Consider the following 17,313-nt stretch of genomic DNA (forward strand, 5'->3'; position numbering starts at 1 on the left):
CCGACCCCGCGGCAGCCGCTCCCCCTTCGCTCCCCGCCTCCCCCCGCCCTCGGAGCGATGTCCCGGCGGAGCGGGCAGTGAGGCGGCGGCCGCCGCCAAGGGACGCCCTGAGCGGCGAGAGGCGGAGGCACGGCGGGAAGCGCTCCGTCCCTCCCTTCCAGCTCTCTCCCCTCCCTCTCCCCGCGCCCGGGCGGAGCAGCGGCCGTTTCCCCTCGCCCTTCATGCCCGGGCGGCGGCCACCGGCGGCGCTGCCCTCCGCTCCCGCCTCACCGCCCCCGCCCTTCCCGGGCTCGCCGCCGCGCTAGGCCCGCCGGGCGGCCCCGCGCAGTGCCCTCCGCGGGCCCGGCACCAGGCGGGCCGGAGGATGAGCCAGCAGCCGGCGGGGAAGATGTCGGCGGCTCCCCTGGCGGCCGAGGCGCTGGAGCCAACGGCGGGGATGCTCGAGGGCCGCCAGAGGAAGCTGGAGTCCATGATCCGCGACCCGCGCTCCCCGGTCAACGTGGAGAGCCTGCTGGTGAGGGGCGGCCGCGCCTGGGGGGAGCGCTCGGCGGGGGAACAAAGGGAGCGCTGCCCTCGCCTCAGGCGGGCGGGAGGGAACGGGAAGGAAGGAAAGGGCTCCCGCGTCCTGAAAGTGCTTTCCTGGGGGAGGACGAAGGATCGTCTCCACGCCCCCGGCCGGGCCACGGGCAGCGGGGAGGTGGCGGGAGCGGCCCTCACCCCCAGGACGGTGTTGGGCGAGGGGACGGGCACGGCACCGTGAGAGGAAAGCGAGCGCTCCCCGATTAGCAACATCTTATTTGGGGGAAAGCGAGAAACGTCCCTGACGAGGTCTGATGCAGGGAGAGGAAAGCGCCTTGTTTTCCCTCCCAGCATCGTTCGTTCACACCGTTCGCTTTCGCGCCTGGGAATCCCAGCGTGTCCATCCCCAAAGTACCTGCCTTTGTGTGCGCTGCCGGGCACCCATCGCTCACCCCCTGTGAAACGTCCCCTGGTGAAGCTGAGGTTGCTGTGAGATGTGGAAATATTTCAGGAAAAGGGGACACGCCTAAGGGAGAAATGTAACTGGGGGGTCCAGTGACCCTTCACGTTTATTTTTCATTGGGGCAAATTGATTCGTCTGTGTCCTGTTTCAAATAGCATTTTTCCGTGTGAGTGTATGAAATACAATTCACTTTAGTGAGAAATCTATGCCCTTGTGAAGAAGTGTAAAAGGGGTTATATTTTCTCATTTAACCATCTGAACTCTAGAAAGGCAGCCAAGAGACAGATGATTATCATTATTATTATCACTGTTGTTATCATTATTTTCATTATTAGTACTATAATTATTAGTATTTTAATTGATAAATACTTTAGGGTCTTCAAATCTTATATTTCCAGTCTGCCCCAAGATTTCCAATATGTCCCAGTTATGAGGAGCAGAAAAAGGGAGAATAAATCCCAGTCCTTCCAGCAGTTGCTCAAGGCACATACACTGTGGTTTTTTTTGTGCTTTCAAATGACTCAGTTCTGTTTGGCCAAAAATACAGGAACTGACTGAACAGAATGTATGCCTGTGCTGTGTGGAGAATATAGGAATTTCCTATAACATCTGAAAAATGTTCTTCCCGAGGCTGTGGTGCTGTTACTCCTCTCATACATGTTCAGAGGCATAATGACAGCCATAGTCAATGGAGGGGGGTGGGAAACAGTGCTACATATCTGACTGGATTCAGATAAGTTTTTGCCTAGGTCAAAGCAGAGAGAGCTGCCTCTGGGCTTCGCTCCCAGCATTTTCACTTTGGTATTTTGCTTGGAAAACTTTGACCTGTGGCCAAAAAAGAGCAGTTAAAAATAGTACAGTCGTTCTGAAAAATGCATCAGGTTAATACTTAACCCCAGTAGACTTTTTCACACTCTGCTTTTATACTTTTATATGCATGATTCTTTTATTCTCTCACCTCCCATGCCTTGGATGTAGATTGAATACACTAAAATATGTTTGTGTTTCTGAAGATAAATCCTAGCTGCAAAATTGAGACTGGGCTGCTTAGAACTTGATTTTTTTTTGTTTGTTTTATATGCTAGCAATGTAGACTTCTTCATGTAATACATTGAGAAAGCAAACTATGGGAGAGTGTTAGCTGTATTGTAAATGCATTTTTTTACAGTAAAGGTCATCACTGTTCTCTACACTCTGTCTATAAGTATTGTTTAAAAAACTAGCAGCAAGTGAAATATTATGCTAATCAATCAAATTTCCTAGCTTGTGCAGTCTACATTACTGTGTATGAAATAATGAACTATTTATTATTCTTATTTAGGAAATTTGCAACAGATTTCCTGTAAAAGCGCTTTCTTTTGCTCTCTGGCATTGCTGCTTTATGAAATTTGACATCAATTTTGCATTGGTGTGCTGCTGAAGAGTCTGAGTATGAAAGCATATTAATATTGAAAAATTTACTTGTTTACTAATGAGCTGCCTTGCAGTGTAAATTATCAAAAGTGGAAATGTGTTTTCAGTTAAAAGTAGAAATACAGCAACATGAACTGAGAGTCAGGGAAAGCATCTTAAAAAGACTAGCTGGAATGCCACTATTCCATCCTCCAAAAATAACATAGCCAAAACTAAAAATGTGGAATGGAATTCAAAATGGAATTCATTTCCTTACAGTGTAAAAAGTCATAAACAGCTGCTATTCTGTATTTTGTGTGCATGCTTTATTTTTGGGAAGCCGTAAAAAGCGAAAAAGTAGCTGTTGATCTATAACACATGGTGTAAATTTGAAAGACGTGAGAAGCTGAGGTAATAAGCTGTCTTTCTCTAGATAGCAATTCCACTGTCATCAAGGGATGTTTTATTCAGTGGCTCTAAATGAAGAGACTCTCTTTGCGTACCTTTCTGACCACAGGATGGCTGACCACATCCATCTGTTTCTTCAGCAGGAGAATCTATGAAGCCAAATACATTGATTGATTATGTTCCTCCCATTCCCCTTCGGGGCTCAAGAGAGACTGTTAGATGTTCTAATGGGATTTTTGCTATCTTGTGTGCCTTAACAGTTATTAATGCCTGTGTTGAGCATAATTATTTGTGTTTGATTAAAGCATATCTTCAAAAAAGACCTATGCAATCTCAGTTCAGAGGCATTATGAGATGGAGAACTCTGCATTTAGTTTGTTCTCACAGGCAGTTATGAAGGCAAAATAAAACATCACAGGAAACAACCAACCAACCAAAATGTGTGGCATGTTATTACCACCCTTCTTCTGCTAAATAAAGAAAAATCATGGAGGACTTTCTACTCATTAGCATAGATGAGATGCACAGCCAGCACTTGGTGGGGTTCTTCTGGTTTTGTTCTGATAAAGAGATGGAAAGAGGAATGCTAGAACTGTGTGCTCAGTGCTGTGATAGGTGTCAGCAAAGACATCCACAAAGGGAAGTGGTTATTGCAACCTCATTGAGGCTGAGTGCTCATTCTCTCATTGTGTCTTGTTGAAAGCTTGTTGTTAGGTTGCCTATGCTAAGATAAATAATTTTGATATTGTCACAGCTTTCTATGGTACAGTCTTACTCTTTTTGGGCATGGAACAGTGCATTAGTGGTTATGAAAACCTGTTTTCTCTATTACATTTAGATCATGCAGATTACTTTATAAAGCTACCATATTTTTATTATTTGCTTTTCTGCCAGTTGTGTCACCCACTAATTTAATGAAGTGACATTTTTATGTGTAGTGCATGTAGACATGGATGATAGCACTTAATGGCATTTGACCTTGGCTGATCCATAAGAAACCCTTCTATAAATACATTCCTACCGAATAGTTCTGAGTTGACAGCTACATTTAAGGCAAGCTTAACAGTGCTCAAATACATTTGGGCATTTATGATTTTGCACATAAGCTCTATCTACAGTATGAACTGAGTTATTTTTGATAGTATTTCGTACACATTATCTTGTAGGGATGCGTTGGCAAGTGTTACCTTCTCTAAAAGAAGAGCAGAGAGGTCACTGTAGGCTGTGTAAAACTAATCCAGGCCTCCGCTTCCTTGCCATGTGTAATTGTATCACTTCAGCACATGCTGAACTCAACTTTTGAGTGGTGTGGTGGTGATGAACACTCTGGTAAATCTTACCATGCTCTTTCTGCAGTGCTTTGCCTGGGCTGGTGCTGCTCCAGTGCAGTTGTCCAGAGCAAGGTGGTGGTGTTTGCCCTTGGACTCACTGGTTCAGTGCGAGCCTCAAGATTTTAGTCTTAAGCTTGAAGTTTGGCATTACACTGGAGGTGTAAAATGTTGAGTATATTCTGGCTGCTCTGCTATGGTTGTGTCAGCTTTTGAAAGAAGGAGCTCTTAAAACTGTTAATTAGGCAGTGCATCAGTGAAATTGTGAGCACAGTGCTGGGCTATGCTGGCATGCAAGCATGATGGACTGAGAAATGGAGAGATGATTAGCAGGAGAGTGCTCAAGTGTCTCAGAATACACATGCCTTGGAACCCAAACCCACAAACCAAAACTGAACTAATTAGCCATTTATTTCTTTTTTAAATAAAGCTGACAGGTAAACTGTGTATTTACACTAGTTTGAACATGAATAGATGTTCATCTACATGGATCATTGACATCAAGACCCTGGAATTTTATTCATAATGAAAAGTGAAGTGGAGATACAGCTGTGACTCTCATTCTTTCAGTAGGTGCATCTGTCCATAAAGATCTCATCAATTGAGTAGATGCCAGCCTTGTTCCAAGAGTGTTAATTGAGCAGATCACTAGGCTGAGCTCTGTTAATTCAGGATCTCCAGGTCATCATGGTTGATACAAGGTATTCCTTTGCAGGATTTTAGCCTTAGAAACTTTCTAAGTATTTCATAATTAATATGAAAGTTGTTTCACTTCCCTGAATTTATTGCCACACATAATTTTGAATCAGCAAGAACAATCTGTTGTGTTAATTTGAGCCAGAGAGTACAGGGAAGAGATGCATATGTAGCAGTTAGCAGGATCTGATCTAAAATTCATTGCCCACTAAGTAATTTGAAGGCCAGATGATTCTCTGTTCTTGAAGAAATAACCTTTTCTTGTTGGTTATATTTCCTGTGCTGTTATTTCTCTCTTAGTTTCTGACTCTTTCTATAAATGTTCTATTTTTGATCTGTAATTTTAGAGCATCTACTGCAGAGTTAAAAATTATGATCCTTAAGGAAACTGAATTGTCTTTTGTTCATTGTTCCCCTCTGATGGATTTATATATAGCAGTATAGTTAGCTGGAAAAAGATAGTTCTACTTTTCTGACAGCTTTATGTGTTTTTATATTCTGACTTATTCTACACTAGGATTAAAGTGTTTCACTTCTGGTTTGAGAAAACAGAAATAACATTTTGCTCAGCTTCAGGTCTTTTTACTGCCACACGAGATGCATGCAGATTTTGTGTGTGTATTCACAATAGGCATGTTCACTCCCAGTATTTCATCTCTGTTGATCAGATTGCAGAGTGTGTCATTAGGATCCTTTAATTGTTCAATCTTTGTAACAACTTAAGAGAAACATAAATACACCTACACTAGCAAATTAGCAGAGTTTTCTTCTGTTTTATGTGTGCAGGAATAAAAGTTCAGGAACTCTTCACTTTTCCAAATATTAGTAGTCTCAGTTTCAGTTGAAATGTGTGCAAATGCTTATTAGAACCTGTTTTTTAAAGTACATTTTCATTTCTAACTAATGCAGAGCAGTGCCAAAGCATTTGGCTCTTTGTCTAGTAATGCAATCCATAACAAAAGCTGCCTAATTTCAAAAGAAAGGAAAGTGCTACCTCAGTAGCCAATCTCCACAGCAATCAGTTGATGATTTCTTGCCAGTGTTTGATCTACAAAATATGACTGGAATTGTATCAGTGTCACAGAGGAGCTGGCTTTGGATTTTAAAGATGAAAGTGATTAAAATTGGGTAGTAGAATTTTACATAATGAAAGATATAAAGAAATTAAATATGTGTATTTTTATAACTCATAAGCATGGGGGGTTTTGGGGGGAAGAATGCTATATTGTGTCCAAGGTTTCTTCTAAACTGTTACACTGTAAAGCAGCAAATGATTCTGGTAACAAATTTATTTTAAATACTTTTTTCTTGGTACATCCCATTGGTTAAGAATAAGAATACAGTGTTTATGTTGGCAGACTTGGCTAGTAATAAACTTATTTTAATGAGCTGTTGGCAATGTAAACACAAGGCTGAATGTAGTGCTCGGTTGCCCAGCCATACCTGCCGTGTGTGAAGCTGCTGCAGCAGTGCAGTGTTGGCTGCCCGAGCACAGGTGAGGCATCACCTGCATCCTTCATTGGCAGCATTGTATTCATTACCTGCTAACAGAGTATTAAGACTGTATGCTACAATCAGTGATTGGGCCCCTAACATGCGGACAGCTTGCAATATTTGGAACGTGGTGATTTTGTGAATTTTGTCAAGATTTCACTATGGCGGATAGTCTCAGTCTGTAACAGGTGCTTTATGTGGTGTGGACTTAGCTTTTACTCTGTGTTTGTCTGCTACTGTTACAGCTATTGAAAGAGGGGCCCTTTTTTGTCTGTGAAGTATCATGGAGTTTTGTTGTTGGATGGACACAGATTTCTTCATTGTCATGTGAAATGTGCCTTCTGTTCAGTCTCTGCTTCATTTGTTGTAGGGTGTGGAAGGTGATAGACACGAGAAGAAAAACAATCTGGGTGTGACATACAGAGGGGTTTTGATTATGCTTGTCTTCCTTTAATTTTATTTCATGTAGAATGACTTACCTAAGTCAAATCTTTTGCAAAAAATAACCCATCACATGCTTTGTGTTTTGTGTGCCCAGATGGAGACTAATGAGTTCTGCTAGTGTTCAGCATTGATACTTTAATTCCACAGTCATTTCATCATTCATTTTTTTAGGATAGTGTTGTTCAGATGGTAGAGAGAATAAAAAAACGGTGTGCAGGAGAGTCTGAATCCTAATCTACTGCTATCACTTCATGGTTTCAGACAAATCTTTCTTCATTTCCAGCTATATGAAATGGAGATGATGAAGCTTTATTTTTAAGATGTACTGGAAAATAATTTAATATTTAGAATAGACTTAGGTGATTTAAAAAGTTGATCACAAGTAAGCAATGCCCAAGTGTTTAATTCTGAACCTTGAGGATTCAGGTAATCAGTAATTGCTTTATTGCCTTTTGACTGTTCTAAATTATGGGTACCGATTTTATTAGTCCGTATTTAAAGTACAGAATTACAGGATCCTACATAAAGCTAGATAAAGTTTGGGTGACTCATCCAAACACAAGAATTTTCTTTTACTTTTCTTCAGGAGGAAATGAAGAGGAGGTCACATACAGGCTTGAAAGTAGGCTTAAACAGCTATGAAAGAAGAAAAGTTAAGCTTTAGCAAATACTCCTTTTTTTTGTTAATCTCAAAACACATAATGTTGACTGTTACTGTCACTAAATAAATAAATAACTAGAAGAAAAATGCCTGAGTTCCACACTTTCTTTCAAATGCTATTTAAAGTTTAACTAAAATTTGATTACTATTTAAAGGCTGTAACGCATCATTGTTCTTTGTCCATGTCACTGCTGTTACAGGTAGCCGTCCAAAGTCTATAGCTTCATTGTTGATTAAATATCAAACATAGCTCTGTCAACAGCATAGATTTACCCTAGTATGGAACAGAGAGAAGGATCTTCAGGTTCTTTGGGAATTCCTTTTTACTGAATGAACTCTGAACTTGGAAATCTGGTTTTGTTTGTTGCTACTGTACAACTTGATTGACCCTCTTTATTTTTCTTTTGTTTGAAATTAGGAGTGCTGCGTTGATAAATTCACAGTACTGTGTATCTGCATACTTTCAAAGAGATTATGCTCTAGAAACAGTAATAGCAGAGGTTTTGGTTGAGGGATATACAAACGTTTGGCGTGCCTATGCTATAAAAATGTTCTATTTCATACAGAAAATAGTTTAAACTGGTTTTCCTTATGGTTACTGAAACTAGTTTGTTCTAGTCTCAGTTTTCAGTTTAGTGCTGATCATTTTAAGTACAAGATTAGGGAGACAAGCCTTTTCATTTGTTGCATGTTTAGGACACAGATTTTTATTTGTAAATGACTTTTAGCACCATCTGCTATATAGGGAAGGCTATATTATGATAGGCTTCTACAATGTGCAGCTAGAGTCATTGGAAACAAGCTGCAGTAAATAGATAAAAGATCTTCTGAGCTTACTTAATATTGGTTGCACCCCTTCTTGCACAGTTTTGTAACTATGCTTGACTTCTGAATTATGGGGGTTTTTGTGGAATTTTAAACTTTTGTGATAAAATAACCATGAAGTCTCTCAATTTAGAAATTAGAATTATTCCTTCTAATAGTTTAGGAGAATGGAGAAGAGCAAGAAATAATAGCATGTTAGAAGCTGGTGGTTTAGTGAGTGAGAAATGAAAACCTTTCCAATGCCAGGGGTATGCATGCATGATCTGTTTCCTTTAGGGAACATCTCGGGACCTCCTCCTCCAACAGTAAAAGTTAGGCCACTTAGGCACTAAGCCATAGCTTTTATTTCTTGGCCTGTTCAATTGAATGACCTTTTTAGGATGTATAAACCTAGATTATAAAATACCTCCCCCCCTTTTATTTTATGTTCTTTTATATGAAAAGTGACTGAGAACAACTGCTTGAATTACTCATCTGGCAAGGAGGTACTGGCAGTTTATGATTGTATCGCAGCTGCTGCTATTAATTTAAACATTATTCTATGTTAATTTTTTTTCTCTGTGAGTACAAAATAATAATTCTGTTAAACTGAAGACTTGCATCCATGCTGGTATTACAAGCACCTGTACTATATATCTGATAGGGAAAGCTGAAAATAGCTGCACTTGCAAAAAAAAAATCCTCTTACTAAATTGTTAAGTTTTATAAAGCTGTTTTCTAAATTGCTTTCAAATTCATTTTTCAGTATCAGTTTAATTATATGGAATGTGCTTATTTTTTATTGCATTTTTAAGTTATTTTCCTTATTCCCCACTTGTCATCTTCCCAGAACTGAAGGATTTGTCTTGACTGCAAATGTGATGTTATTGACAGTGAGGGTGGGAAGCAGCAGAACTCTGTTGTCAGAGTTCTGCTGGTAAAACCTGAATGTAACAGCAAATGAGGCAGCCTGAACATTGTTTCGTATGCACGTAGTGTTCTGTGTCAGAAATATTTTAAGCTTGTATTAAAAGATAATAATAAATACACTAATATAAGCTACATCTTCTGAAAAAAATATTATGTTGGCAATTCCTTTTAATTATAGACATCTAGCTAGATCTCTGGTTTAGAAATGATTTCTGCTGAGATTATGAAGAAAACCACTAAATGTGGACACTGTGATGAGGAATAGTTTATGTGCGTAGAAGCCTGGAACAGTAGCACCATGAGGTGTGAATCATTTCATCTATTTTAATGGTTGGCTGCTTCTGAAGAAAGGCAATTTAGGTGTCAAAATAAACTATTTCAGTGCTCTCATTTTTTAGAAGAAATACCAGTATTTGTTCCCACATGTGCCTTGCAGTGTTTCTCAAGTGGCAGAAGTCCCAAATGTCCCCTCTTTACCTGTGAAAACATCTTTGGCAAATTTTGACATACATAAAGTGGAAAATCTAACTAAAAATTTTGTAAGGTATGAGGTTCTTCATTATTTTAAAAGCTCATGGCTTTATTTTATATGACTCTACTGCAGGACAGAACTGCACCGAATCAGAAAATCAGAGATAGCACTGAGCCCAACTGCAGAGCTTATTTTACATTTTCTACCTAGAATAGGCTGTTCTGCTTATTCTGCCATATTGCTGAAAGAATATTTGCTATAGGCTGGGTAAAAGTACATATGGTTATGTGGTATTCGTGTTTTGAAATCACACTGTCTAAATTTATGAGGGAAGATGTGCAGTATGTCTTACAGACAGATGGGAATTAATAAAATTGCAGTATACTTGCAATACAAATTCTTTTTTGTTAAATCAAAACCAAGTGAATGTACACTGAAGTTATTTCTGTTTGTCAGTGTTTTACATCAAATGGATGAGGAATGTCACAGGGGAGAGGAATGGCTGTTTTGCCTTTCTGGAGTATGCAGGAAGCAGGACTGAAGAAAAGTCTTAGACACATTTTATTCCAAGGTGAAACTTTTTAGCTCTATTTTGATTTCAAGCTTACTTTCTAGAGTTTATCAGAAGGAGACTGCCATGTAATTGGACTCCTTTCTTGGCACATGTTAATTGTTCTTGGGTTTATACACAGACTAAATTTCTGAATTGTGGAATTTGTTTTGGTTTTACTGCCATCATGCCTTGATTTTTTTTCTCATGTGTGAACTCTTAGCACTATTGGGTCAGTTTTCCTCTAAAATGGAAGTGGGGGACAAACAAATGTGCTTGAAGCTGTAATATCATAGGGTCACTGATGCTGAAAGCACATATGGATTGTGAGAGAAGCATAACATTTTTTTATCTTCTTTGTGTTTGCATGTAAAAAATTAATGAAAAAGTCGTTATTGTGGTAAAATGTCACTGTCTTCTGTAAGTTTATATCTAATAGCAGTAACTCAGACTGTGTCAGGGTTCTCCCCTGTACCTGGAGTGGTGTTGCCCAATCCCTGGTGGGAAGTTCCTGACCCAAGATTGTCCAGAAACATCGCTGTGGTTACAGTGAGGGGACTGGAGGCCTCACACAGAGGTTCAGGTGCTGCTCTTGTTTCACAAAAGGATTCGCCAGAATACCCTTTCAACTCAGAGTATTCTGTATATCCTTCTGTGAATCTGTGATTTAAGTCAAAACCAGCAGAATGATCAGCAATTTAGGCTTAAAATGAACCTTGCCAGTGCTCAGAGTGAATGATGGTTTCCAAGGCCACATCTGTAGCAGCAAGTGAAACAAGAGCAGCACCAATTATCTCATGTTATTCCTGAGTTATTTCTGAAAATATAGATTTTTGAGTAAGTGTGCATATTCAATAATCAATTTTTTTGTATGTCTGAACTCCCTTTGACGGTGAGGTATATCTAGCTAGTCGTATGCACATTTTCCATGTAGGGTAATAAGAAATGACAAGAAACTCAAATCATTTAGGGACACAATGATGTCTAGAATGGCCTGAAACACCAGGGTCATGCTCCTACCTAGTCAATGTGCAGTGGAGCTGTTAAACTGTTTTTTGATGATACAAGGACTTTGTATCCCCAAATTTAAATTCTGCTTTAGTAGAGAGTAGTGATCTCTGCTTGCTGTTGGGTGGTGCCATGCTGTGGTGGCTGTCCTGTTTCAGGTTAGGTCAAGGTTGTGTGCTCTCCACCTGTGTATATTCATATAGGATGTGTGCAGAAATACTCTTACAAGAGAACTATGTAAACTTTTTTCTTCCTCATAATCTTTAGCCAAGTGCATACACTTCTTCTGACCTTAATGGTCTTTATGCATGAGTTTTTTCTTCAAATGCAAAAATTGTGATTCCTTGAGGAATGGCTCTTGTGGGGATTAATCTGCTCAGGTCTTAGGCAAATATTTTCTTGACTTTCCATATAAGAATCACTTGTTGCCAAAGCTGAAGGAAAATTTAGGAAACATCGAGTTATTATCTGTGGGAAAACTTTTCCACTTATAAAACCGTGAGGAATTTGAAATCTACTTTCTATTTTGCTTTGCTTTCCCAAGTAATTTAGGCTATTCACTTAGCCCTGAATTTCTTGCCATATTTTTATTTAACAGTTGTGGGCTTTCTTAATTCTTTATATTCCAAATATATATTCGCTTTAAAAAGGAAAGTGATTATGGTGGAATAAGCACAAACTAAATAAACTGAAAAATATTATTCTATTTAAAAATTTCTTTTTTGCTACCATAATCTCAGCTGATATTTTTAATATCAGTTTGTAGACAACTTCTGATAGAGTTTTAATTTAACTGTCTCAATGAAAGCAGTCCTGTATATCTTCTGACAAAGTAAAAAGGCAGGATTTCATTGCCTGCATATATGAAGATAATACCTTGCAGAGCTGTTATTAATTGGAAAGAATATTTTATGTCTGATTCAAGTTTGACAGTGCCCAGGAGCCTTTGCTTTACCTTGAAAAGGCTATGAAATTGTCCTGGCGTTCTGAAGATACAAGGTACTTGATTGTCAGATTAAGACCGAACTTCCTGAGGATGTGGGTTCCTTTGTGAAGATCTCTATCAGCCATAGACAAAGATGTTAGAATGTCCATGGAGGATGAGGGAAGCCTAAAAATGCTGTAGGATGCTGTCTCTGTTTCTGAATTACTTCTAGAAGCAGAAAGAGATGAGATTTTGCAGACATGAACTTAGTAAATAGGCGTACCGTGCTTGGGTCAGATAACTGTGGTCTGTAATGTGGATGTAAATGCAGCAGTAATTAAGACAAGCTTAAATATTCTCAGGTAGTCTGCAGTGCTCTGAAGGAAGATAAAACAGTGGGGATGTTGTAAATAAAAATTTGGGAAAAGGTGGGCACAGCAGAGGACAGATGTGTTCTCAGATACATGTGCCATAATTATTATTAACGGCAGCAAGCTAACTTTCTTGCCTTAGGACTAGCACATTTAGAAGAGGAACAGACATGGTCTACTGGTGGTCTTTATAACTGGAATAAGATTTTCTGGGTTATTCTTTAATAGTCTAGATTTTGATTTTTAAAAATGTATATTTTTGTATTTAAGTGCTTCTGTCATTAAGGGTAGTACCAATCAAATTTTTATGTATTTAGCAAGAATACATCTGTTTTGGAAGAATTTGTAAATGAACCAATAAAATTGTACAGTGTTACATGAAGATACCAAGCAGCTTTTAAAATAAGAACAAGAAATGTTCAGAAATCTGAAGAATAGGGAAGTTTTTCAGTATGAGAAACTAAACCTCAGTGATCTCAGAAACTTTTTAACCCCTGTCTTTCTCCTTTACTAGTTATATGAATCTATTTAAAAACAAATGGCTAACACAAATCGTTTCCCTATCAGTTAAAGCAGTAGCTCCACCTGCTTCCCTGAGGCACCACCTCGGTGGTGACACAATATTTGTGCTGGTGTGTTGTGAATTGCTTTGAGTACCTAACCTAGATTAAAACTAGCCTGAATCACTTTCTCAGCTAATCCTGGCAGATTTGCAGAATGATCACCAACCATATTAAGTTTATCAAGGACAAATGCTGGATTCTGTATCTGGGTTGGGGCAACCCCAGTTGTGTGCACAGACTGGGGAATGAGAGGCTGGAGAGCAGTGCCATGGAAAGGGATTTGGGGTCCTGGTCAGCAGAAAGTTGAACACGAGCCAGCAGTGCCCTGGCAGCCAGGAGGGCCATCCCTGTCCTGGGGCATCAGGGACAGCATGGGGCAAGGGAGGGGATTGTCCTGCTCTGCTCTGCACTGGGGCAGCCTCACCTCCTGTGCTGGGGGCAGCTCTGGGTGCCACAGTGTAAGAAGGGCATGAAACAACTGCAGAGTGTCCAAAGGAGGCCACAAAGATGGTGAAGGGCCTGAGGAGAAGCCGTGTGAGGAGAGACTGAGGTCACTTGGTCTGTCCAGCCTGGAGGAGACTGAGGGCAGAGCTCACTGCAGTTACAGCTTCTTGTGAGGAGGAGAAGAAGGACAGATCTTTTCACTCTCAAGGCAAGTGAAAGGACTTGAGGAAACAGCATGAAGCTGAGTCAGGGGAAGTTTAGGTTGGATATCAGGAAGAAATTTTTCATCCAGATGGTGGCTGGGCACTGGAACAGGCTCCCCAGGGAAGTGGTTACAGCACTGGCCTGATAGAGCTCAAGAAGCATTTGAACAATCCTCTCAGGCACATGGTGGGTTTCTTGGGGTGTCCTGTTCAGGGCCTGAAGTTGGACTCAATGATCCTTGTGGGTCTCTTACAATTCAGCATATTCTATGAGTCTGTGAACTATGACAATAACATAAAAAACCAAACAACCCACAATCCTGAACCTCTCCAAAGCAAACTAAAAAATCCACAGCCTATCTCCTTTCTCCAGAGGGGTGGGTTCCAAGTGAATGGTGTGTTTATTGATGCAGCCTACTTTTTCTGAATGCGGGCCATCATCTGCATGTCCTTCCACAGTGTTGGTAATGAAACTTTGAGGAGAGCGTGGTCCAAGAAAAAAAATTTATGCACTGCTCTGCAAATACTGTAGCTTCTTTCAGATTACAGAGAACACTTCAGTTCAGCTGGAACATGCTAATATAAATTTATGAGAAAAGAGAATGAGAATAAAAGAATTAAATAAATTCTGCTATCACATTCAGGGGTAATATCACACTGTCTTACTAGTCTGTGTACAGAGAAAATGGCAGAAACTGGAAAGGGTTTCTTTTTAAAAAAAACTAATAAAAAGTCAATTCTGATCAGTACTTGCCTGTGTTTGAATTTTGGTAATTTAAACAGATTTTTTGTTCTTTAGTCTGTTGCTTTAATCTGTTCTTTTAGGAAAAAGCAGGAGTCTGTGAGTAAACATGCTTGTTTTAAAGATAAATACTGGCTTATATATTCTTCTGGAAATAGTGGAATTCATCAACATAAGAAATGCCAAGTGACTAATTTCAGTTGTTAGCTGCCAGTGATTAGCTAAAAGTTGTTCTTAGTGCCATGTTATTATTGCTCCATCTCCAGTAGGGAGGTTCTGTTACACGGGCATAAAGCAGACTGATACCACTGCAGCCTGCTTTGATTCCTGACTGAATTAAATTATATCAATACTAATTTGACCTTACACAGTTTTCTGATTTTATATTCTTACGTCAGGGCAACATCAACTACATCAGTAGGGTTAGCATTGAAACAAGGTTGTTTAAAGAACAAAGGTTTTACTTCTAGGTTTTTGATGGAGAGGTAGATATATTTATAATAGACAAAATTTTTCTGAAGGTTCCACAGAAAAGAAATGTTTAATTTTACGGTTGGTAAAAGAAAGAAGTATTTTTAATGATGGGTGCCATTTACAAATTAAGGAAATAGCTGATTATTGATGTATCATTTTCAGCACTGATTACAAAATTCTTTCAGAATTACAGAACAGTTTGACTTGAAAGGGACTTTTAAAATAATGTAGTTCCAACCTCCATGCCATGAGGAGGGACATTGTTCATTAAACCAGATTGATCAAAGCCCCATCCAAACTGACCTGGAATTTTTCCAGAGTCAGGGCATCTGCAACCTCTTTGGACAACCAGCGTCTCAACATCCTCACTGTAAAGATTTTCTCCTTATGTCCGTTATAAATCTACCATCTTGGAATTTAAAAATTGTCTCCTGTCATTATAGGCGCTGCTAAAAGGTCTCTTAACTTTCCAATTAGCCCTCTTTAAATATTAAAATGTTGCAGTAAGGTCTCCCTGAAGCCTCTTCTCCAGGCTGAACAAAATCGATTCTCTGAGTCTTTTCTCATGGGAGAAGTCTCCAGCCCTCTGATCATCTTGTGCCCTTCCTGTGGGCTCACTCCAACAGGTCCCTGTTCTTCCCGTGCTGGGGACCTCAGAGCTGGATGCAGCCCTGCAGGTGGGGTCTCACCAGAGCAGAGCAGAGGGACAGAATCCCCTCCCTCCCCTGCTGCCCACGCTGCTTTGGATGCAGCCCAGGGCACATTTGGCTTTCTGGGCTGCAGGGGCACATGGCTGGGTCATGTCCAGCCTCTCACCCACCAGCACCCCAAAGTTCTTCTGTGTTCAATTCCTTCATCCCCCCAGCCTGTCTGATTGCCCCAGCTCATGTCCTTGACTGGGCATTTGGCCTTGTTGAACTTCATAAGGTTCACATGAAGAAGCAGGCAATAGTTCACTGCCGTAAATGGAATTGGTATTCTTGTTTTTTTTGCCTGAAAATGTTAGAAAACTATGTCAAATACAATTTATGGAGAGAATTGCCACTTGCAGTGTTACCGCGGTCAGTTTTACATTCAGTTTGTTTCCGATTTGTAGCCTGATGTTAAGCAATTCAGAGTTCTGTTTTGGTAACAGACTGAGAGTCTAAATTTTTTTTCATCATTAGAGTGCAGGAACCATGGCAGGATGAATTTCTGTAGATACTGGATCTCCTGGTTAGATAAGCTAAAGGCAGTTTTCTTTCAGAGAAGTTGGGTATAGTTACTTTCATACAATTTCCTTCTTTTGACAACACTAATGTCAAAAATCAAATACAGCTAATCAAAAGTCAGTATTGTTATACTTGTTCAGATGTTGTCAAAATGTGAATGTATTATCCCTTCACAAAAAAAAATACAAATTTCTCTGTCATAGTGGGAAGCTTCTTTGGCTGTTTGAATTCTTTCCCCTAGGTAAACAGAATAGATAGTCAGACATGGATTTTTAAAACTATTACTTAACAAATCATAAGGTTTGTGAAATGGATCCTAGAGAGATGGATTCCTGGAAGTCTTTTGAAAGACACTTTGGGGCAGGAGGAGTGTTTTTCAGAAATATTATTAGAGTGCAGTTTTGCAAGCCCTTACACGCATGTTTAGCTTAAAACATTTTAGTAAATACAATTAAGTAGGTAGGACTGCTTATAGGCTCAGAATTAGACATAAGGTTGTTTCAGTCCACAGAGCTGTGGATTGGGTGGTTGTTGCCAGGACTGTGTAATTTTTCCTTGTCATCTCTTTGATATGTAAGATACTTGTTGTACCCACTTCATTCTAATCTCTCTTCTCATCTTAGAGCAACATGGAGCCATTTCAGTAGAGGCTAACAGACGAAGTCTATTTCCTAATAAAAATATGCTCTGTTTAAGTAGATTCCTGACATCTAAGAGCTAATGTTTGAATGTGTGTTCTGTTAGCATGTAGTTCTGTGAGCTTAGTCATTACTGCTTTGAAGCCAAAGAGTTTACTGTATGTGAAATTTAGTCATGCATTCAGTAATACATTCAACTCATTTCCGTGGAATTCTGCCCTTTCTTTCTCAGGTATTTCATTGTGTTTTTGGTGCAAGCTTTTTATGCTTTATGGAGGAATAATTGGAGGAAGAGGAAAGGGCAGATGTCCTGGCTCCAGTGATGATTTTATTTAATTTTTTTCAGACTCCAGATGGTTTATTTTCTGTTACTGGAATATCCAGGTGAAACTTGGAGCATAACTGGAATATTTGCAACTGTGCCACTGTGATGAAAAACACAGAATTAAAATTACTGACTTGTCACATCTTTAAATATGAACAGGTTGATAGAACCTTTTTATTATTTTTCTAAAAGACAATGTCTGAAAAACATTGACTTTTTTCCATTGTGCTGTCAACTTTTCTTTGAGA

At 39.7% G+C, this 17,313-nt stretch overlaps 1 protein-coding gene across 4 annotated transcripts in view; it reads left to right on the forward strand.

The window, feature by feature from the left end:
* The first annotated feature begins 212 nt into the window (after positions 1 to 212).
* Positions 213 to 17,313, forward strand: part of ROCK2 (Rho associated coiled-coil containing protein kinase 2) — a 104,331-nt gene continuing 87,230 nt past the window's right edge. For all 4 annotated transcript variants that reach the window (XM_071440764.1, XM_071440758.1, XM_071440771.1 and 1 more), the window contains exon 1: positions 213 to 514. In XM_071440764.1, coding sequence (XP_071296865.1) covers positions 365 to 514 — 150 coding nt within the window. In that variant the 5' untranslated portion in view covers positions 213 to 364. The remainder of the gene's footprint in view (positions 515 to 17,313) is intronic.

This window comes from Agelaius tricolor, unplaced genomic scaffold (genome assembly GCF_023055355.1).
Source record: "Agelaius tricolor isolate 1412-34295 unplaced genomic scaffold, bAgeTri1.0.p SCAF_1, whole genome shotgun sequence".
Classification (NCBI taxonomy): Eukaryota; Metazoa; Chordata; class Aves; order Passeriformes; family Icteridae; genus Agelaius; species Agelaius tricolor.